At 54.0% G+C, this 20,236-nt stretch overlaps 10 protein-coding genes across 10 annotated transcripts; 4 read left to right on the plus strand and 6 right to left on the minus strand.

The window, feature by feature from the left end:
• Positions 1-234: 234 nt before the first annotated feature.
• Positions 235-918, minus strand: PG986_014479 (uncharacterized protein; the record flags this gene model as incomplete). Its single annotated transcript, XM_066850701.1, has 1 exon — positions 235-918. The coding sequence occupies one exon, from the start codon at positions 916-918 to the stop codon at positions 235-237; it is 684 nt and encodes a 227-aa protein (XP_066692939.1).
• Positions 919-1,937: 1,019 nt separating this feature from the next.
• PG986_014480 (uncharacterized protein) lies at positions 1,938-2,357 on the minus strand (the record flags this gene model as incomplete). The annotated part of the gene is made up of 1 exon (XM_066850702.1): positions 1,938-2,357. One exon carries the CDS (start codon positions 2,355-2,357, stop codon positions 1,938-1,940), a length of 420 nt encoding a protein of 139 aa, XP_066692940.1.
• Positions 2,358-3,449: 1,092 nt separating this feature from the next.
• Positions 3,450-3,904, plus strand: PG986_014481 (uncharacterized protein; the record flags this gene model as incomplete). The annotated part of the gene is made up of 2 exons (XM_066850703.1): positions 3,450-3,574; positions 3,622-3,904. 2 exons carry the CDS (start codon positions 3,450-3,452, stop codon positions 3,902-3,904), a joined length of 408 nt encoding a protein of 135 aa, XP_066692941.1.
• An 85-nt stretch (positions 3,905-3,989) lies between these two features.
• On the plus strand, positions 3,990-4,589 carry PG986_014482 (uncharacterized protein; the record flags this gene model as incomplete). Its single annotated transcript, XM_066850704.1, has 1 exon — positions 3,990-4,589. The coding sequence occupies one exon, from the start codon at positions 3,990-3,992 to the stop codon at positions 4,587-4,589; it is 600 nt and encodes a 199-aa protein (XP_066692942.1).
• Positions 4,590-4,910: 321 nt separating this feature from the next.
• Positions 4,911-5,834, minus strand: PG986_014483 (uncharacterized protein; the record flags this gene model as incomplete). Its single annotated transcript, XM_066850705.1, has 5 exons — positions 4,911-5,113; positions 5,328-5,396; positions 5,447-5,479; positions 5,623-5,738; positions 5,788-5,834. The coding sequence occupies 5 exons, from the start codon at positions 5,832-5,834 to the stop codon at positions 4,911-4,913; spliced, it is 468 nt and encodes a 155-aa protein (XP_066692943.1).
• Positions 5,835-6,825: 991 nt separating this feature from the next.
• Positions 6,826-7,935, minus strand: PG986_014484 (uncharacterized protein; the record flags this gene model as incomplete). Its single annotated transcript, XM_066850706.1, has 1 exon — positions 6,826-7,935. One exon carries the CDS (start codon positions 7,933-7,935, stop codon positions 6,826-6,828), a length of 1,110 nt encoding a protein of 369 aa, XP_066692944.1.
• A 1,047-nt stretch (positions 7,936-8,982) lies between these two features.
• Positions 8,983-9,825, minus strand: PG986_014485 (C2H2 finger domain-containing protein; the record flags this gene model as incomplete). The annotated part of the gene is made up of 2 exons (XM_066850707.1): positions 8,983-9,002; positions 9,612-9,825. 2 exons carry the CDS (start codon positions 9,823-9,825, stop codon positions 8,983-8,985), a joined length of 234 nt encoding a protein of 77 aa, XP_066692945.1.
• Positions 9,826-10,814: 989 nt separating this feature from the next.
• Positions 10,815-11,095, plus strand: PG986_014486 (uncharacterized protein; the record flags this gene model as incomplete). The annotated part of the gene is given in 2 exon segments (XM_066850708.1): positions 10,815-11,058; positions 11,076-11,095. 2 exon segments carry the CDS (start codon positions 10,815-10,817, stop codon positions 11,093-11,095), a joined length of 264 nt encoding a protein of 87 aa, XP_066692946.1.
• Positions 11,096-11,580: 485 nt separating this feature from the next.
• Positions 11,581-12,093, minus strand: PG986_014487 (uncharacterized protein; the record flags this gene model as incomplete). The annotated part of the gene is made up of 1 exon (XM_066850709.1): positions 11,581-12,093. The coding sequence occupies one exon, from the start codon at positions 12,091-12,093 to the stop codon at positions 11,581-11,583; it is 513 nt and encodes a 170-aa protein (XP_066692947.1).
• Positions 12,094-12,799: 706 nt separating this feature from the next.
• Positions 12,800-15,900, plus strand: PG986_014488 (uncharacterized protein; the record flags this gene model as incomplete). Its single annotated transcript, XM_066850710.1, has 7 exons — positions 12,800-13,204; positions 13,340-13,399; positions 13,446-13,757; positions 13,804-14,008; positions 14,066-14,444; positions 14,508-14,770; positions 14,822-15,900. The coding sequence occupies 7 exons, from the start codon at positions 12,800-12,802 to the stop codon at positions 15,898-15,900; spliced, it is 2,703 nt and encodes a 900-aa protein (XP_066692948.1).
• Positions 15,901-20,236: the final 4,336 nt, after the last annotated feature.

The following is a 20,236-nucleotide window of genomic DNA, read 5'->3' on the forward strand; positions in this document are numbered from 1 at the left end:
GCCTACATTCCAGTCTCCGTATTATAGCAAACCGCCTTCGCAGAGTTCTAAGAATAACTACGCTACCGTATTCTTAGGCATATACAAAAGGTATTGCGCTGGATAAGAATACAAGACTGGAATAGAGTATTAATAAAGCTCTCTGTATTAGCGCTTTACGCTTAATATACGACTTAATAGACATAAACGTGCGGCCCGCCGCGGTACAAGTACTAGAAACACGCCCGTGGTCGTTTAGGCGAGCCTCCGCTTCTTTCTGGGATGTTCCCTTTCCACCTCGGCTTCGTCCTCGAACCTCACCTTTCTTTTCCGGCAGCCCGAATCGGACGTGGCAGTGGCTGCAGGGAGATCTGCTGATCTGTAGGGCTCGCTGATTGGGTTGATTAGCGGGGGCAGGGCAAGCGAGGACAGGGGGCCTTGGGGATCGCGGGGCTGGACGACCGGGGTCGTGGGCGGACCAGGGTACGACGGCGGCGGTATTGCCTCGAAACGGTGTTCGATGGAGCTTTTCGGTACATCATCATCGCTGCCAGGATCCGGTTCCGATTTCGTATACTTTACGCTGTAAATGGCGCCCGTCGGCCCGATATGCAGGGTAATCAAGTGCTGCTGCGAGCCGTCCGGAATGAGCTGCGCCTGGACTGCGACCCACGGCGTGGCATGCTGGCCCGTGTACGTCCCAACCAAGAAGGTGGCACAAAGGAGGGAATACTCGCGGGCGTCGATTCGCTCCGACGGGCGTGTTGGCTCGTCGCAAGCATCCCAGCGCTGAACTGTACCATCGGCTTCGGTGTAGGCAGACAGTTCGCGGATGGGGCCTTTCGGGTGATGGCGAAGACGGTGGCAACGCATCAGGACGCGCATCCCCGGGCAGCCTACGCCGTCCAGGTCGACGACTCGGCAGGTGATGAAAGGCATCGTTGGCGGCTGGGGCTGGGGGCTGTCGCTTGGATGGGCACGTGGCGTTGGCGGCACTCGGAATGTGGGCGCGCTGGACAAGGGTGACGGCCACGGACAGGAGATACAGTGGCACACCATCCGGTGGCCAGGCGCCTGTCCTTAATATAGTACAGTACCATAGTCCTTTTATATAGCTATTATTGAAATACCAAAACCTAATTTTAACCGAGTCTTCGTGAGTTCTACTTTGCGCAAAAGGCCGCGGCTTGAGGTGGGGAGTAGCCATGCGTATAGGCATAGGTGGTGCTCCGCGAAGCAACGGGCCGGCTACGACAGCCTCCGGCCTCTGATTCAACAGTAGCCCGGGCTTCTCAGGCGACTCGGATAGCCACTACCACTGCCGGTGCTAAACGGGACCCCAACGTATGTCAGGCTGGAAACGTGAATATCGTTCAGTTGCGGTAATATAATACGATAGGATATGATGCTGCAGTTTAAACTAGCCTAACGCTACGGACCAGACTGCCGTTGTTCTAATACTCCCATTTCACTCTAAATCAAGCCTATGGATCCTTTCTCCCTCCCTAGCGGGACCGCGATATAGAAGTAGTCGTTGTAGAGCCATAATACTCAGACCGGCGATGGTCGCCTCTAGAATGCCTCCGACGACCATGTCCCCGGCTCCGATCATAACCATGGCCACGACTATTGCGCTCCTTAATCCTTTTACCGACACTAGAAAACCTGTTAAATGTTGCCAGTGTACGGGGTTTGGGGCATACGAACAATTTTGCAGTGGCATAGGCCGCGACTGCCAATACGAATTCCACTGGACGCATTATGATATTCCCACGAATTGATCGAAAAGGGGTATTGTAAAGGTTTTTATACAAGATAAACAAGTAATAACAAGGCGGCGGAACTGTTAAGTATGGCTGAAAGCTGTGGTCGGTTATCGGTAGACAGCCATAATGGGTATATATTCCATTCCGGCCCCCTACGCCACGTTTATTTTCGATATTCGGATTTGGACCGGGTTAGTCGCCGAAGGAGGATGTGTCATCATCCCAAGTGCGCAGGACCTCTGCATAGCAGCTCTCGAAGTCGTCGACCCGCGCGTCTGCCGGCGCCTGGGGCTCCTCGTTTTGCTGGCGAATGCGTTGCTCGTAGTCCTGGAAGGCGGCGCCAATCGCATCGGCCAGGTCGACCACGGCTTGCCTCTGTTGACGGAGCCGCGTCCGGTACTCCTGGCTCTTCGAGGTCAGTTCGGCGATGCGCTTGTCCTTCTCGTCCAGCTCGCTTTGTTGGTCCGCCAGCTGCTGTCCTAATTGCTCGACTTTCCCTAGCAGGGACTGCTGCTGATCCAGATCCGCGAGGAAGGCTCGCAGCGGCAAACGCTCCGGGGCACGGGTTGGGGTTTTACCCCTGATAGGGAGCGGGGGCAACGACTTCTCCATTACGTCAACTGTGGGGATGGAAAGGAAATGCGGCAGGGAGGTCCTACATACGAATCGTGCAGGCGGCGACGGATATTATATAAAACGGGCTGCAAGAGAGCTCGAATATAAAATGCGGTTTCTAACTATTATGAAATACAGTAGGTACTCTATAGGAAGTATATGCAGGATCTATCATAGCTAAGCCTCGAGCTGCGCATCCACGTCGGCCCCCCCAAAATTGCAAGAAACCCTCCGTGTACGTCTTAAGGCCTTCGCGCAGCTTATCGATAGACCTCTTTATCTCGCTCGCGTAATAAAGCAGATTCTGGAAGCCTTTTCTCATATCCAGTGTTTGTAGTTCTATCTGCTCCTTCCTGGCCATGGCCGCCTCTATACGTTCTAGCCGAGAGACGATGTCGACGAGGCGTCTGGGACTGTTAGATGTTTCCGCCAAGGCGCGGTGAAGCCACGAACCTAATAACATTATCTTCGGTCTGCCCGCCCGAACTACTTGTCGTTCCATAGTCTGCCAGTGGAAAGCTCCCGCCGGCTACGTTAAAATCGAAAGTGGACACCTCGTCCTGCCCCGGAGGGAGGTCGAAGTCCGGGATCTGGCTAAGATCCAGGTTTTCAAGCCAATTATTATCCATAATAGACTAGTTTGACTGGCGACGTCTACGGCAATCGAAAATGCCTTAGATTGAAATGCGAAACTTGCAATGCTTCTGCTCGTAAGCACCTCGCGCCGGATACTACCAAGGCAACCCCGTACTATTATACGGTAAAAGGGGGCTATAACAGCCTCTAAATTAGGCGAGGCGGAGATGCCCAAAGCAGCAGGAATGCGGATTGTTATTTTCTATTTTCTTCCGTACATACCATCCATCTATCCATATAGTAAAGTACGTATAGTATTGTATGTATCGCATATATACATAGCGTTTCGAGTCATCCGGGCGAGGCGGCGGTCCTTATTACCAACATCTCGTTTCTACGCGAATACATACCGCCGGCCATCCCTTCCTGTTTACTACGTGATTACTGACCAACGATCCTCTAGCCAGCGCTATTCTTAGCCCAGACCGTTCCCATTCATATCCGTTCTCGGCCATGAACGTGCTACTCGTTGGGGCATTGCTGCTCCCCGCATGGGCCGCGGCGGCGAGTCCACCGCACCTGTGCCTCTCGGACCCCCCCATGGCCCTCGATGCTGGGAGCTCGGTCGCCTTGGTTGTGTGCGTGCCCCTGTCAGCATGGCCCGCCCTTCGCTAACGAGCTTCAGACTCGACGGCGGTCCTGTTGGCCGGCCCTGCAAGGCCATGCTCTCCTTTGCCGACCCGGACTTCCTGCCCGTCTCGTACTATTTCGACCCCCTGCCTTGCCCCGGTCGGTACCTTGCCAGCTTCCTTGTGCCTGCCGGGGCGCCCAATGGCGACGCCTTTGTCACATGGTGGGTCGATGCGACCCCCTCCCCCACGAGCGTAGTAGCACTAACACAAAAGCAGGCAATGCGCCGGGCTGCAGCCGTTGTGCAACCACGCCCGCATCAGCGGTGGATCAGCTGACCCCTCGATCGACTTGGAGAATGCTGGCACCGTTGGTTGCGTATCGGAATCCCTGCAAACCACGACCACCCTGGTCACCCGCACCATGTCCTCCAGCACCCTGGTCGAGTCGCATCGGACCATTATCACCGCCACCTCGACCAGCCTCCACGCCGCCGGCTCGGTACATGCTGTCGGCTCAGGCTCCCAGACGAAGCCTGGGGGCTTTTTCAACCGGTCCGAGGAGGTGGGAGGCGTGCAGGCGCCTACGTCGTCGTCTTCGACTCCAGCTGATCTGACGGGAAGCGCGACGAGCTCCTCAGCTTCTCTCGCGTCGTCTACCGGGCCGGCCGTCGCGGCCCCGGCGACGAGCAGATCACGTACGCCTGCCGACGATGCTGGTGCCGCCCGGTCGACAGCGACTGCCACACCGTCCGTCTCTAACACCCTCCTCGCTACCCTGAATACGAACACGCGGCGGACGGAAATAAACGCTGGGGCTCCGGGGCCTACGCCAGCCACCATGCCAACCACGCCAACCACGCCAACCACGCCCCAGTCCGCCGTAAGGCCTGATGGCCTATTTCAGAATTCCGTCTCTTCTGCGTCGAGGTTGGCCCCCTCCGTCTTGCCTGCGGCAGTCGTCACGTTGGTCACCACCTTGACGGTGGTCCAAACCGTCAGCGCATGCTTTACGAGCGTTTAGGGTTTATTTTTGGATCATCGTTTCCATAGTACTATTTTAATCCCATTCTCCACGAGTCGCTGTTCCTTTATGTACTGTAATGCTATATATCGATAATATAAATTGCGTCTTTCGTGCACATAGCAAAGCAACAGCTAGAACACTCGTACTAGACTGATCCCAAGCAAGCTGTAGAGACCCGTAACGCGCATCATGCTTCCCGCACTTCGTCCACGCGCACATCCTTGCTCTCCTACGGGGCCCGCCCAGCAGCCAGACGCCGGCGTGCTTGCCGCCAACGTACGCTCGACCATCGGCGAAATACGTGGCATTCGCGAGCGCCTAGAGGCCTTGGAGAAATCGCTCAGGGCCAGTCTTATAACCCAACCCCCGGTAGAGTAGCCCTGCCTCGGGGACGGGCCCGTGCGCTAACAGGAGCCCCCACAGCTCGAAGAGAACGACTGTACCACGGGCAGGGAGGGTCCGCAAGATCCGGCACTGGATAATGTGCACAGGGAACGTCACTCCAGGCAGGACCGAAGCATCTATATTATGTTACATGGAACAGGAGCTCCTTGACAGGGTTCCCTTGCTTATTAACCAGTTTTATTCGTTTATATTTAGTAGTACACGCTCTTTTTATTTTGTTACTTTCTTCCTTTTTAAAAGATAGCACTAAATACACTATTATCTGCTCTCTAATTTTGCGACGTGTTATACTACACCACGCGAACGAGATAGGAGTGATCCCCTACGTACACTCTGTGTTGCTAGGCTCCTGTCGGAAACTCTCGGGGAGTAGAATTCCGGGACCGGATACGCATTGGCCTATGGAGCAGTTAGCCGCATCCCCTTTCCCAATACCGGCTTGTACGTACGAGGTGGGCCAGTGAGGGCGGCCACGACGGATTCTGGGGATCGGAGTTAAATACATAGTATTTATTGTTTTTCGAAACAACCGTATAGACATTGCAGTCGCAGTCGACGGAAAGGTCGTGTGCCTTTTTAAGATGGGTCTTTCGGCGCTTGGAAAACCGGCAGGCCTGCCTTTTACGGTTTTTACGTGCTTGGGCCAGGCCGGAGCGGCCACGGGATCCGCCACACGCGGCATGGCTGGCAAATGTGAGAGCAAGCGCCTCGCCGACGAACGGAGCAAACTGCTTATGGCAGCTGAGGCCGTTAGCAAGGATCGCCAGGCGTCATGAAGTGGTCGGCCTACCGGGAGCAGGGCGGCTCTACAGCGGGGGTGGGCATGGTCGACTGCATGGCTGTTCTTATTTACCTAGTTTTTGTGCGTATTGGGTACGTTATTAGGGGCCTGGATTACTTGCCTTTTAACCTACCTATGATGTCGATAGCTTAACTGCGCAAAATAGATTTTAACATGTTAAAAACAAAAAGGTGGTTTCGCGTAGTGTACGGGTACGACTAGTTTAATAAACACCGTCTGCCCAGGATAAATAGTTGTTGCATTAGGATGAGATCCCGCACCGATAGTCGGCATCTGCGCTACGGCAAAGTGAGCCATACTACGTCCTCGGTGTTGGTTTACATTGCACCTACATAATAGGCATTATGACCACTATGCCTGATTTCAGTCGGGATTTCAATAAGTACGAATGCGATATCGACGAATTGATTACTAAGTGGTTCCGCGATGCAAAGCTCGAACCCAGCAAAAGGCAGCTTGGGCTTTCGGATATTGATTATGAAGATCTTGAACTTTCGGAAACCTCGTCCGCACAGGAACTTACAGATGCTCTAGGATGTGCGCTTATGAAATTTAAGCCTCAGAATATGATCATTGTTAAAAGAAGGTTTCTTTCTCTACTCATAGCATGGGAACACGCTATATCTCTACAGCAAGCCTCTCGCCATTTCTGATTAGTGACCTTAGCGCTGAGCCAGCGACTGTACTCTATAGGGGCTTCATCTTCCGGTAGAGGGATATCAAGCTGCTACAGTATAGTTGCGGTTTTCTAGGACCGGAAGTAGCTTCAGGTAGCATATGTTTATCACGAACTTAAGTGCAATAGATTTGAAGTCGAAATGGGAACCTTGATTCGCGGTAACTTATGACTAGAACTACTCAACTAGGAAAATAAAGAAACGTAGAAAAATCCAATCTTCGAAGGAGAAACGAGGATATTGATAAAACAAAGGAGACATCAAGACCAGCCTGACATAAAACGCGCCGTGTAGTAGCCCATACAACCAAATCGCAAATATACCCAAGAACAGATAGCATTTCTCAATTCTACAGCTTAGCCATGTTTCCGTGTACTATATCGGCCTCTGGATTGGGGGACGGAGACCTATCAAGACTGCGCCGTTCCTTTTTCTCCCACTCACCATGGCGGATCTCGCAGAACTTGGCCCCTATGATAATGGCGGCATCTGCTAGTCCAATGCTCTGGGTTTTTGGAACTAAAACGGACTCGCCAATCATGAGGTCTCTACTCAATGTCGTTTTCGCGTTACCCAGTATGCGTCGGACCGTAGACCTCGTTTCCCAGCTCCGCATGAACCCCGTTTCGGTCTCCAACTTGACTCTGATCAGAGTGAAAGGGCTTCTCTTAGTTCCGGCATTCTTCCCATTCGCGATTGGCCAGTTATCAGGATTCAATAGTTGGATTGGGCAATCATGGTTGTTGGGATAAATCCAGGCTACGCCTTGAATAGTGAGAGGGGTACCTTTCTTCACAACCCACTCTCCGTCTACTTTTTCTTCGCCTGGTCTGTTGTTTCTTAGGTTCATTTTCTTGTCATGGGTGATAGTCGTAGGAAATTGGTTTTGTGGCATCACACGGTATCTTGCCGCATTCGGTGGTCCGTCCCGCAGGATGATTTGCTTATGTCCCATGCCGCCTGGTGTCCAGCCAACAGCCTCCAGTCCGCTATCATCGACGTGGCTGTTACCTACACCAAGCTGGGCAAGGACATCTGCTAAGTCGGCTACATCCTCAGGGTCTTTATGTGATGGTGGCTTTGAGTTATCATTATCAGTGACGACAATGTTCGGTTTAGTTTCAGGCTTTACAGGCTCGCCATTGCCTGACTTCGATGATGCGGTTTCCGATAATTCCTTTACCGGCTCTGTAGGGTCTTGAAGGAAAAGACTATCTTCCTCCTCCTTTATGTCCTCGATTTTGTTGTTTTTCTCCTCTTCAACCCCCTCCATTTCATCTAGCTCTGCCTCTGCGGTAGCTTTTTCAGCTTTCTTCTCCGGAGTGGAAGAATCCATATGAGCTACTCGTGTTTGAAGGGCCTTTTTTGCCGCTTCACCGGCGCTTCTTGGAGCGTTCTTCCTAATGCCAGCTCCTGTAGCAGAAAGTGGCTTCGGAGTTTGGGTGTTCGAGCCTACCATTGTATGGTAGTTCTTGGTTGGGGAGTGGATGTGTGAATAATAGAAAACGAAAGGTTAGAGATCTGGTTGACCCGCCATATTTATATTCATTGTAGTAGCGCAAAAGTGCCAGTATCAGTCCAGCTGTTGAAAGTAAAGATGTGTTTTTGGATATCTCATGTCGTACTTATTCGGCTGCTCAGTGGGTGGCAAAGCAGGACAGGTGTCAACTAGAATCCGCATTAGACGTTTTGAATGGTGCTGATCCCGACTCTTGCCATCATTGGCGCTTCATTATACAAGGTAAATTCAGTCTCAGCGTCTGTATCCAATCTAGGGTCCTTGGAATGCGGTACAACGCGTAACAGGCGTTTTTGCGGTACAGCCGGTGTTGGGGCAGAATTTGGCCTTTGTTCACTGTACAGATACCCCGTACTACTTCGTTGCCAAGAATCTCAGATTGAAATACGGACGCTGAGCCTGGTTTCACAGTACTGTAGCTGTAGAGAAGCCGACGTCTGTCGAGGTGAATGTCGCGCGCCGGAACGGGCCATCGTCCAAGCTGGCAGTTCGGTGCTGGGGGAGTGGCAGTGCCCATCCAGAACTTGATTCTAGCTCCGATCACCTCATAATACTCTCAATTGCTGACGAGTGCCCAGAAAGCAGCATGCGCTTGCTGTACCCCGAATCACTATACATATAGGCTGCATTGGGTATTGTGTTTGTACAGTAACGATAAGGGAAGCGTTGACAAGACAAACTCCGCGGCTCCTTCAACCATATCGTCCGAAGTTGTACCGCCGTTTGACATGGCGCAACAACTTTCAGCGGTGCAGGACCTGTTGAGGAGGCAAGGAATCGACCCTCCCGCCATGGCTCAATAGGCCTTTGCGTTGGACGTTTGGTTTCATAGTCTTTAACAATTTTCTCTTTCATTTGTTTCTTATTCTTTTCCTTCTAAATGGGTAGTTAAAGCAATGTTACGCACACCACCCCATAATTGCCCCTCCCTGTAATTGACATCCTTATAGTGAATGCAGTTGATGTTACAGTGAAACCCCAGTTTCTCTAATACTTGATGTCCATTACTGTAAAGTAGTCCAAAACTCAAGGGCGTAAACAACCAAATCAATCAAACCACATATCGGCTTGTTGCGAAAGAGTGTATACACACACATAATTTATTAACGTCCGGGCGGCGAAGCCGAAAGGGCAACTAGCGCCAGTCTACGGTACTACACTCTTGAATCACGTCCTTGTCACCCAAAGCCCTTGGATGTGCCATTTTCAGTTTGTCACTCCATTACCGTCAGCACGTTCCTGCTCGGGATCCCGTGTTAGTAGCATTTCCTGGCAGGCCAGCTTGAAGGCCCTTCTCCAAGTGTCCAGCATCCTATCCTCGGCAGCTGAAGCGGCGCCTGCAGTCTGAGGCACGGCAGTTGGTATTAGTGAAATCAGTTAGTAGATGATCCTAAGCGGTTCCCCTTTGGGTTGGTTCGTATGCATCTAGTCGGCCTGTGGCCATGGCAAATCGTATAGTTGCTTCAACGGCTGCCATGTCGGAAGACCAGATCCTGCCGTCCGAAAGCGACTTGGCCGCTCGATCGTGTCGCTCGGCCGTGGCTCGGTCTCGCATGGCACGCGGCTGATTGTCGAAACTGCTGTTGTCAGCCAAGGAGCTGGGAAGCTCGACGGACCGGTAACCGGGACATGGGGACGGACAATTCTGTTGAGGTCCGGCACGCGCTGCCCGCGTGGGACGTGCATCGCCGTCTCCATCCGCTCGTGCGTCTGCTTCCAGTACGCAAGCACGCTGAAGACATCGCAGTACCGCCCGAGGTCTTTTGTCTTGTTCTGCAGCGACATGCCGCTCTTGCGATCCTTGTCCTTCTGCCTCTTGTTGTGGGCCATGGCGGAGTCTAGCTATTCAAAACGGCTCGCGCAACTTGCTGGACTCTTGGGGCATGTTCCTGGAGTGTCCATGGAGCACCGCAGCTTGACTAGTCTAGACTCTGTATGTCAGAAAGGCAATTCGGAAAGAGTGCACACATGATGCCCATGGTCATTGAGGTACGAGGCCACCAGGGCAGGAATTCGCTTTAGGTAGCATGGCCAGAAACAGATGCAAAGGACTGATGTACGATGCTGGTAGGTACGAACCAGAAGAGCTGCATTGAAGCTTTCGGGGTACATGGAGCCCATGCTACGGAGACTTGCAAAATCGGTGTCGCACACACGCACATAAGAAAAGATTCGGGCACGGGCCATATCATCCATTTTTCGCGCTCACATGCCAAGCGCTGTTGCCTGATGTACAGACGTGGGACTTCCAGTACTGTACATGATGACAGACTCTCGCATCCGGTTATGGAACAAACATTGTCGGACGCCATTGTTGGTTGCAGATAGATACAGTAGAATGCTTACCTAGAGGACCTGGCTGCCTCAGCACTGTTTCGGTCACCGTCAGCGCAATCACGTGCACGTGCTCACCCAATTCAGTAGTGGAGCTGGCCAGAGAAGACTGTTTCAGGCCTTTGCTTATGGGGATGTGCCAGCTGGTGGGCACTGATAAAGCCATAGCCATGCTTCTAATCGTGGTCCGTCCGCTCTTCTCCTAAGGACCAACATATTCATTTCCATGTTATCATGGCGCCGAATCTCGCCGAATTTCAGCACAACCAGATACGAGACATGATCGAAGGCGGATGCAAAACTGACACAATCGTCGAAACCGTCCGATGTAGCCCCCGAGCTGTCCAAAGAATCCGATCGAAGCTGCGATGCTTTGGCACCACCAGAGCACCCCCGAACGGGGTCGGACGTCGTCGAATACGCCGCCCATGCTGAAAGCACTGCTTGACCACCTAGTCGAGAAGCCCGAAACGTACCAAGACGAAATGGCGGTGTACCTGTTCGACGAGTTCGATGTAGAAGTGACCGTCCCATGCATCAGCAGGGCTTTGGCGTCGGCCAGCTGGTCCAAGAAGGTATCGCGACGTGTCGCAAAGGAGCGGAACATGGACCTGCGAGACTTCTACTTGCATAGGCTGTCGGCCTTCCGCTCGTATCATCTCGTCTATGTGGACGAGTCTGGATGTGATAGTCGTATTGGGTTCCGGCGGACTGGATGGTCCCCCTGCGGTACGACGCCCGTCAAGGTAACTCGGTTTCACCGTGATCGTAGATACCAAATCCTGCCGGCGTATTCGCAGGACGGCATTGAGCTGGTCCGCATCTACGCCGGGTCCACTGACACAGACGTCTTCGAGGACTACATCGAGCAGTTGCTGCAGCATTGCGGCAGGTGGCCGGAGCCGAAGTCGGTCCTCGTTATGGACAATGCCTCCTTCCACCATTCCGATCGCATTGGTCAACTATGCGAAGAAGCCGGAGTAAAGCTCCTTTATCTTCCCCCGTACTCACCGGATCTGAACCCGATCGAGGAGTTCTTTGCAGAGTTGAAAGCCTTTATCAAACGAAATTGGCAACGTCATAGCAGCAACCCTGGATCGAACTTTGCGGTCTTCTTAAAATGGTGCGTCGACACGGTAGGCGAACGGAAAGCCAGTGCCTGGGGCCATTTCCGGCATTCTGGTATCACGATTGAAGAAGTCTAAAGAAAGTCTATGTTTTGTCAATCTAACCCACACCTTGATCTGAAATTTATACCACGTCATCATTAAACTGGTCAGCCCACAGCTCGATATCACGGACGAATCTATGTGCGACGCCCTGCTTCACGCCGTTTTTCGTATAGAATTCGACGTCTTGTCTTTCCGACACCAGCTCCAGGTCCAGGCACTCGTCCAGCGTCAGCCTGCACGCCTTCTGGTACTCCATATGAGTAGAAATGCTGCTGAATCGGGACTGTTGCCAGTCTGTGTAGCTCCTGACTGCATCATCAAGCGGTTCTGGGATCTGGAGTCTAGTCTTGCGCACTCCACTTCCTACAGGTCCCGGCTGTGGTCCGCCCGGCTGCGTGATCGAAGCCTGCGGAGATTGGGTGGGGAGTACGTTAGTGATGTTGATCGGCGGACAGCTCGATACGGATGGAGCTCGTCGCTTCCGTCGGCGGTCTACGTCCTGCTGCACTTCGGCGTAGATCTGCGCACGAATGTCTTCGGGGATGTCATCGTGGCTCTGAAGTGCACCACCGGCCTGTACGAATTTAATCATGCTTTCCAGATGATGCGTCTTCAGCTTGTAATGCTTCTTGCCGACGTTATCTATCCAGCAGTGCGGGCCCAGGTTGCAGGGTGGCCCAGGGCATTTCGAAGCGGCACTTACCCAGCTCGTGCTCGTCTTGTCGATATGCCATTGCCACGGTGGCCGTAGTAGTCGCGAATCAAATGACAGCGCCAAGTGTGTTCAGGATGCTGCCTTGAGTCATGGTTCGTCCACTGGGGACGGTGCACAGACCACGTCCAACGGCCAGCGTCCAGGAAACCTTGTGGATATCGTCTTGAACCCGCTCGAGCAGATCATTGCACTTTGTCGGGCCGTCCCTTGTTGATTGATCCACGTCCCTTTTTAATAATAGCATCGCCGGCATAGCAGAACCTTAGCCCATCTACGCTGTCTTGGAAGACCCTACATCATGCCAACCTGGTTGATACCCGATACACACGACTTGAGGCCGCCGACAACATGACCTCTGCATCAGCTTGCGACCAGGGCGAGGCTCGACAGCCAATCGCATTGATGCCCGCGCATAAGCCCAAGAATCGATCTCAGTCGCACCAGGCTGTCGCGTACAGCGACCAGACTGAGCAAGTCACCATTTCGTATCCCTCATTCTGATACCTCGTTCTTTCATCTCCAAGGTCGCATCATCACGAATCGCAGAACACAGTCACTTGCACCCCGAGAGATTTGGTCCAAAATGCCTTGGAAATTCCGATGCCCGAAGCTAATCTCGTCCAAGCGATCAGACAACGTCACGGCTCCGTCCGAAGTCTCCACACCTCCCCAGTTCTCCGCTCCTCGTCCTCAATCATCAGCAACCACCTCCACCGTGCCATACGGACTTGAGATAGTGTTCGAGGGCGATGACCCTGTAGTGGAGTACGTTGCCTTTGTGCGTCCCCAATGCGCCTCCACTTTAGCGCCTAACGACCCCACGCCCCTACCTAGTATTGTCGCTGTCTATGGCCTCAACGGACACCGAGAGAAGACCTGGACCGCACGAAATGGCGTCCACTGGCTCCACGACCTGCTTCCGACCGACACGCCTCACGCGCGAATCATGTCCTGGGGCTACGATGCGAACACCCACAGCAGCTCTGGTGTGAGCTGCCAATACCTGTACGACCATGCACTGACCCTGGTATCGGATCTTTGCTCTGAGCGGGAGTTAACAAACGTAACCTCATAATTAACCTTCGACTTGCATAATAGTGGAAGTCTAGCTAATATGGAATAGACCATGAGACGACCCATTGTTTTTATCGCGCACAGCCTTGGTGGCATCATTGTCAAAAGCGTGAGTATTTCCTGGTTTTAAAGTGTTCGGATGCTGAACCCAGCAGGCTCTGATCCACTCTGCTGCTGCTTGGAAAAATGCGTTGGAAAAACACCGGTCGATTAGGCTGTCGACGGCCGGCATTATGTTCATGGGGACTCCACACCAAGGCGGCAGTAGCGTCCAATTGGGAAGACTGCTCATCAACATTGCTTCCCTCTTTGTGGCAGCCGACGATCGAATCCTCCGTCATCTCGAGCGGGACTCGGAGTGGCTACAGCAACAGTTGGGTCAGTACGCGCCAATCAGCGGGGACTTCGTTACGAAGTTTGCCTACGAGGTGTATGAAACACCTACGGTGCTCGGTCACTCCATCATGGTAAGCGACACACATAACTGTTTAGATAGATACTAACTTGGGCCAGGTGGTGCCGCACGCGTCAGCAGTTGTACCCGGTCAGGCGGATGCTGAGCATATCGCCATTCATTCAAACCACCATAATATGGTAAAGTTCGGCGCGAAAACAGACGAGGGATATAAAGCGGTGTCGAGACATCTACGAATCATGATGATGACTGCAGTTGAACGTGTCCAATCGCAGTGGCAGGAGGAGGAGAGAGTTGTTCAAGGTGGGAATGATTAATGCCTTCCTATAACCATCAGTTAATAACTGTTAATGCATTCAGCTCAAGACGATAGCCTACACAATGCATTCTCTCTTCCTCTTGACCTCTCAGCCGTTTCTACTGTGGAACAATTCGTCGCCAGGACAGAAGAGCTCAAGAGCTTCCACGAGATCCTCGAAAAGCCTGATGGACGTCGTCGCACCGCGGTCGTACACGGATTGGGTGGCATAGGCAAAACCCAGCTGGCAGTAGAGTACCTCAGGCGTTACCAGTCCGACTACTCCGCCACGGTTTGGCTGAATGCTAGAGATGAGATATCGTTGCAACAGAGCTTTGCGCAAGTCGCCGAGAGAATACTGCGGCGACATCCACGGTTGACTTACATTAAGCTGGCTGTGGATAGTCGAAAGCCTGAGGAGATCACTGGTGCAGTCAAGAGGTAGTTCGATGAACCTCATAACAACCGCTGGCTTCTCGTCTACGACAACTACGACGACCCCAGGCTGGACAACCTCCACCATAGAGGAGCGACCACCGACGAGACGGCAGGGCAGGATCATGGTACAGACGAAATTGAAACAGATATACCAAGGAAAGAGTATGACATTCGGTCTTATTTTCCCGGTACTGACCAGGGGGCTATCCTCATCACTACCCGGTCAACGATACACTTCGGGAGCACCGTCCAGCTGGGGAAACTGAAAAAGATTGATGATAGCCTACAGATCCTGGCTTTTACGTCGCACCGGGATAATATTGAACAAGGTAAGGTTCGTCATACCACTACAGCAGAACGCTACTAAATAATGCCGCTAGACGAGGACGCGGTTAAGGTGGCCAGAAGACTTGACGGGCTCCCACTTGCTCTCTCGACCACGGGTGCTTACCTTCGCGGCATGCCAATGACCTGGAAAGAATATCTCGAGTTATACGAGGACTCGTGGTCAGAGCTTCAGAAGGAAAGTCCAAATCTTTCGACGTACGATAGTACTATGTACGCGACATGGAATATCTCTTTCGCGCGCATCCAGAAACAAGACCAAGCTGCCGCAACGCTCCTCGAAATGTGGGCGTACTTCGATAAAGACGACCTATGGTTCGAGTTGCTGCGCAAAAAAGACCCAGACATACCAATCTGGCTACAAACCATAACGGGGAATCGAATCGTCTTTGATAAGTCCATACGAGTGCTCTGCAGTCACGGGTTGGTGGACGCAGACCCAGCAACAAGAGAATGTGGAGCGCAGTCGCGCGGGTACAATGTGCACGGATGTGTACATTCTTGGATGCAGCATGTGCTGAATCCGAGGATTAACCTGGACATGGCGAAAGCGGCTATACAATGTGTTGCAAGACATGTACCCTGCGAGACAGAACTAGAGTTCTGGTGGGTACATCGAAGACTGATTCAGCATGCAGACCACGGTCTTAGAGTCATTGGAAAGGATGGCCTGCAGGATAAAGCGTGGGTTTTTGGGAGCTTAGGGAATATCTACGCCTCCCAAGGCCGGCTAGGCGAGGCCGAGACGATGTATCAACGCGCGCTCCAAGGGAAAGAGAAAGCATTAGGAGCGGACCACACGTCGACACTTGACACAGTTAACAATCTGGGGAGTCTCTACGCCTCCCAAAACCGGTTAAGCGAGGCCGAGGCCATGTACCAACGGGCGCTCCAAGGGTACGAGAAAGCACTAGGAGACGATATGGTAAAAACCTATCCTCCCGTACTTAATGCCCTGGAAAACTTCGGGGACTTGCTTAGAAAGCAGGGCAAAGGCGAAGCCGCGAAAGGATATTATTTACGTGCTGAGCATGGTGTGCAGATCGTCTACGGAGTCGGCAGCCGTAAACACGAGGAACTCGTCGCGAAGCTTCAGAGCGCTGGGATTTCTTAGCTGTATTCGACCTTCATTTCGAAGGCCAGAGGAACAATTGCACTTCTTTCTGTCTGTGTGCAATTGCATGTGATCGCACTGGCCAGTCGAGAGCACCAAGGCAGCGCCCCTAGCCAAGCAATCAATCCATCTGCAACCAACAATGACGTCCGACAATCCAGAAATCATTCCAGAAATGGACGCCAGAGCCTGTCAGCATGTACAGTACTGAACGACCCATGTCGGTACTTTAGGCAACGACGTTTGGAATGTCAGTGCCGGAAATGGATGACATGGCCCGTGCCTGAATCTTTCTCATGTGCATGCGCGCGACACCGATTTTGCAAATCTCTGTACTATTTGAGACATATCAATTCGTAACAGATTCGGGTAAAGGAGAGAGGCTGTGAACCTTTATTTTATTCTAATTCAATTGATCATTATTCCATTGCTGAGAGGGGAGGTGGATGAAGAGGCGGCGAACGTCCGACGCGACAATGGAGGACCGTGCGGAGATGGAGATCGTGGTGGACGCGCCAAACTCTATCGCGACGTCGGTCAAACGATCGAAGCGGGCAAAGCCCAGCGCCAAAGCACGAGAGGCTCTACTCTCGAATGAAAGCGACAATGGACCGGAGACAGGCTCGAGAAGCGGCGTGTCCATCGACCCGGAGGTGCTGCAGCGCATCTACGAGCTCGTGGCCAACTCCCAAAACGAGATCCGGGACTCCCGTAACGAGGTCCGAGACTCCCGTAACGAGATCCGAGACCTGAAGGAGATCATCAACAACCAGCAGGCAATCATCCAGCAGCTCACCGCCGAGCTTCAAAATGTCACCCAGCAGTTGGAAGAACTCAGGAACAGCGCGGCCCTCGCCGGCAGCGCCCAAACGAGCCCGCAGGCCTCCTACGCGCAGGTCGCACGCACGCCCCCGACGAGCCAGCCGAGCAACGTACGCACGCTTACCTCGATGAACACGACGCCTTCCACGTTTACCGACACCTTGTACTGCACCATCGACACATCCCGGATAGAGGACGAGAAACGAGCCAGTGTGACCGCCGGAACGGTTCGAGCCGCCATCGAGAAGGAGATGCGAGCGACGGGAGAACAGAAGGACTGGCGATGCCGCGCCGTAACCATGGACCCTAGGAAGCCCCAGCGTATCAAGATCGTCTGCCGAGATGAGAGCGAGCACCGACTAGTCAAGCAAGCCGCCGAGAAGACGAGCGTGTCTGGAGCTCGCGTCCTGCGAGACGAACTATACCCGATCAAGGTCGACAGCGTCAGGCGCACCGCGGTCCTGGACGAGAACGACAACATACGAGACGGAGCCGCCGAGGCATTCGGACAAGAGAACGAGACGACAGTCGCCAAGGTGGCATGGCTGAGCCGGAAGGACAACGGGAAGGCATACGGCTCCGTGGTTGTCTACCTGACGAAGGCGGCCGAGGCGCGGAAGTTCCTCAAGGAGGGCTTCTTCTACGCCGGAGGCGAGTCGGGCTACACGAGGGTCTTCGAGCGACGGGAGCGGCCGGAGCAGTGCTACAACTGCCAGCAGGTGGGACACAAGGCATTCCAGTGCAAGAATGCCCAGACCTGCGGACGATGCGCGAAGCAGGGCCACAGCCACCATGGCTGCGAAGCTACCGTTTTGAAGTGCGTCCCGTGCGGAGGACCACACGAGTCGTTTAGCCGACACTGTCCGAAGCTGTACCCATCGAACCATGACTAAACCGTTCCGCATCATCCAGAACAACGTGAGGAAGCAAGGACCCGTACACGACAGTCTCCTCAACGATGAAGAAGGGCAGCACGCGACAGTGATCTCGATTCAAGAGCCGCACGCGAGGATGGTTCAAGGGAAGCTTCTGACGACACCAATGGGACACCATAGGTGGGTTAAGATGATCCCATCAGTTCGGAGAGACGGGAGGTGGCCGATCCGGAGCATGCTCTGGGTCAGCAAGGAAGTGGAAGCGGAACAGGTCCCGGTGGAGTCGCCAGACATCACCGCGGCAGTCGTGCGGCTGCCGGAACAGGCGGTCTTGGTGACGTCTGTATACGTCCCTGTGGAGGACCCCCGGCGCTTCAAGAGGCGTGCAGAAAGCTGCGCACGGCTATCGAGGTAGTGAGAAGGAGGACGGGGACAGCCGTAGAGTTGGTTATCACGGGGGACTTCAACCGACATGACCAGCTCTGGGGCGGAGAGGAGGTGCGACTAGAAAAGCAAGGAGAGGCGGATCCGATTATTCATTTCATGGCCGAACTCGGCCTTAGCAGTCTGCTCCCGCGGGGCACGAAAACGTGGAGTGGCGGAGCCTACAGCACGACCATCGACCTCGTCCTAGCATCGGAAGCGATGAAAGATTCTCTAGTCAAGTGCAAGGTGCTCGACACGGAGCATGGGTCGGACCACAGGACCATCGAGACGGTCTTCGAGACGACCACACCAGTGTCTGCGGGTCAAGAACGACTTCTCTTTAAGAACGCCCCGTGGAAGGACATCAACGCCCGGATCGCAGTAGCATTGGTTACGACGCCCACGTGCGGTACGGTCCAAGAACAGACGGATCGGCTGATGGACGTCGTCCTGGAAGCAGTGCACGCACTAACTCCCAAAGCCAAGCCATCGCCGCACGCGAAGCGATGGTGGACGACGGACCTAACACAACTCCGGCGCATCTACACATACTGGAGAAACCGAGCCCGGGCCGAGAGGAGAGCAGGCGGCGCCAGGCATGACCTGGAAGCGACGGCCAAGGGTGCCGCCAAACAGTACCACGAGGCCATCCGACAGCAAAAGAAGAAGCACTGGAACGACTTTCTCGCCGACAACGACAACATCTGGAAGGCAGCAAAGTATCTCAAAGCGGGCGACGACACGGCGTTCGGGAAAGTCCCCCAGCTCGCTCGTGCGGACGGGACGAGCACAGCCAACCATGCAGAACAGGCGGAGGAGTTGCTTACCAAGTTCTTCCCCCGCTCCCGGACGAGATTGCCGACGAAGGGGACCGCCCGCAGAGGGCGCCCATCGAGATGCGCGCCATTACGATGGAAGAGATCGAACGGCAGCTGTTCGCGGCCAAGTCCTGGAAAGCACCCGGAGAGGACGGCCTCCCGGTGGCTGTCTGGAAAGAAGTGTGGCCGGTGGTCAAGCACCGGATTCTCACGCTGTTCCGTACGTCACTCGAGGAAGGAGAGCTACCAGCCCAATGGCGCCACGCAAAGATTATCCCTCTCCGAAAGCCCGGCAAAGAAGACTACACGATCGCGAAAGCCTGGAGGCCGATCTCGCTATTGTCCACACTTGGCAAGGTGATGGAATCAGTCATTGCAGAGAGGATCTCCCATTTAGTCGAGACGTTCGGGCTCCTTCCAACCAACCATTTTGGGGCGCGGAAACGACGGTCGGCTGAGCAAGCACTTATGCTCCTGCAAGAACAAGTCTACGCTGCCTGGCGAGGTCGCAGGGTTCTCAGTCTCGTGAGCTTCGACGTCAAAGGGGCGTATAACGGGGTATTCGACGTCAGACTGCTCCAGAGAATGAAAGCGCGAGGAATACCAGAGCAGTTTCTCCGCTGGATCCGCGCCTTCTGCTCCGGTCGTACGGCGACGATTCTGGTGAACGGACACACGTCCGAAAGCCGTAGCCTGCCACAGGCGGGCCTGCCCCAAGGGTCGCCCCTGTCTCCGATCCTGTTCCTCTTCTTCAATGCGGATCTGGTGCAGCGGCGGATCGACTGCTACGGGGGCGCGATCGCCTTTGTCGACGATTTCACAGCGTGGGTCACAGGCCCTACGGCGGAAAGCAACCGCGAAGGAATAGAAGCCATCATTACCGACGCCCTCGCATGGGAAAGAAGGAGCGGTGCGACGTTCGAAGCGGATAAGACAGCCATCATTCACTTTGCCCGTAAGCCGTACAAGGCCGACCTGACGCCCTTCAGCATCAAAGGGAGAGAGGTGCGGCCCAAAGAGCACGTCAAGATCCTCGGGGTCGTCATGGACATGAAGCTCAAGTACAAGGAACACATCGCCGAAGCCGCAGCGAAAGGACTGGAGGCTGTCCTGGAGCTGCGACGGCTCAAGGGGCTCACCCCGGCCACGGCGCGACAGCTTTTCACGTCAACCGTGGCGCCGGTGGTGGACTACGCGTCGAACGTCTGGATGCACGAGTGCAGGTACTGGACAGCGGGACCGGTCCAGCGCGTCCAAAGGATCGGGGCGCAGGCGATCGTGGGAACCTTCATGTCGGTGGCGACAAGCGTCGCCGAGGCAGAAGCCCACATTGCCGCAGCCCAAGACCGGTTTTGGCGGAGAGCCATCAGAATGTGGACGGACATCCACACCCTC

This window comes from Apiospora aurea, assembly GCF_038362705.1.
Source record: "Apiospora aurea strain CBS 24483 chromosome Unknown utg000010l_segment0_segment0, whole genome shotgun sequence".
In the NCBI taxonomy this organism is placed as follows: Eukaryota; Fungi; Ascomycota; class Sordariomycetes; order Amphisphaeriales; family Apiosporaceae; genus Apiospora; species Apiospora aurea.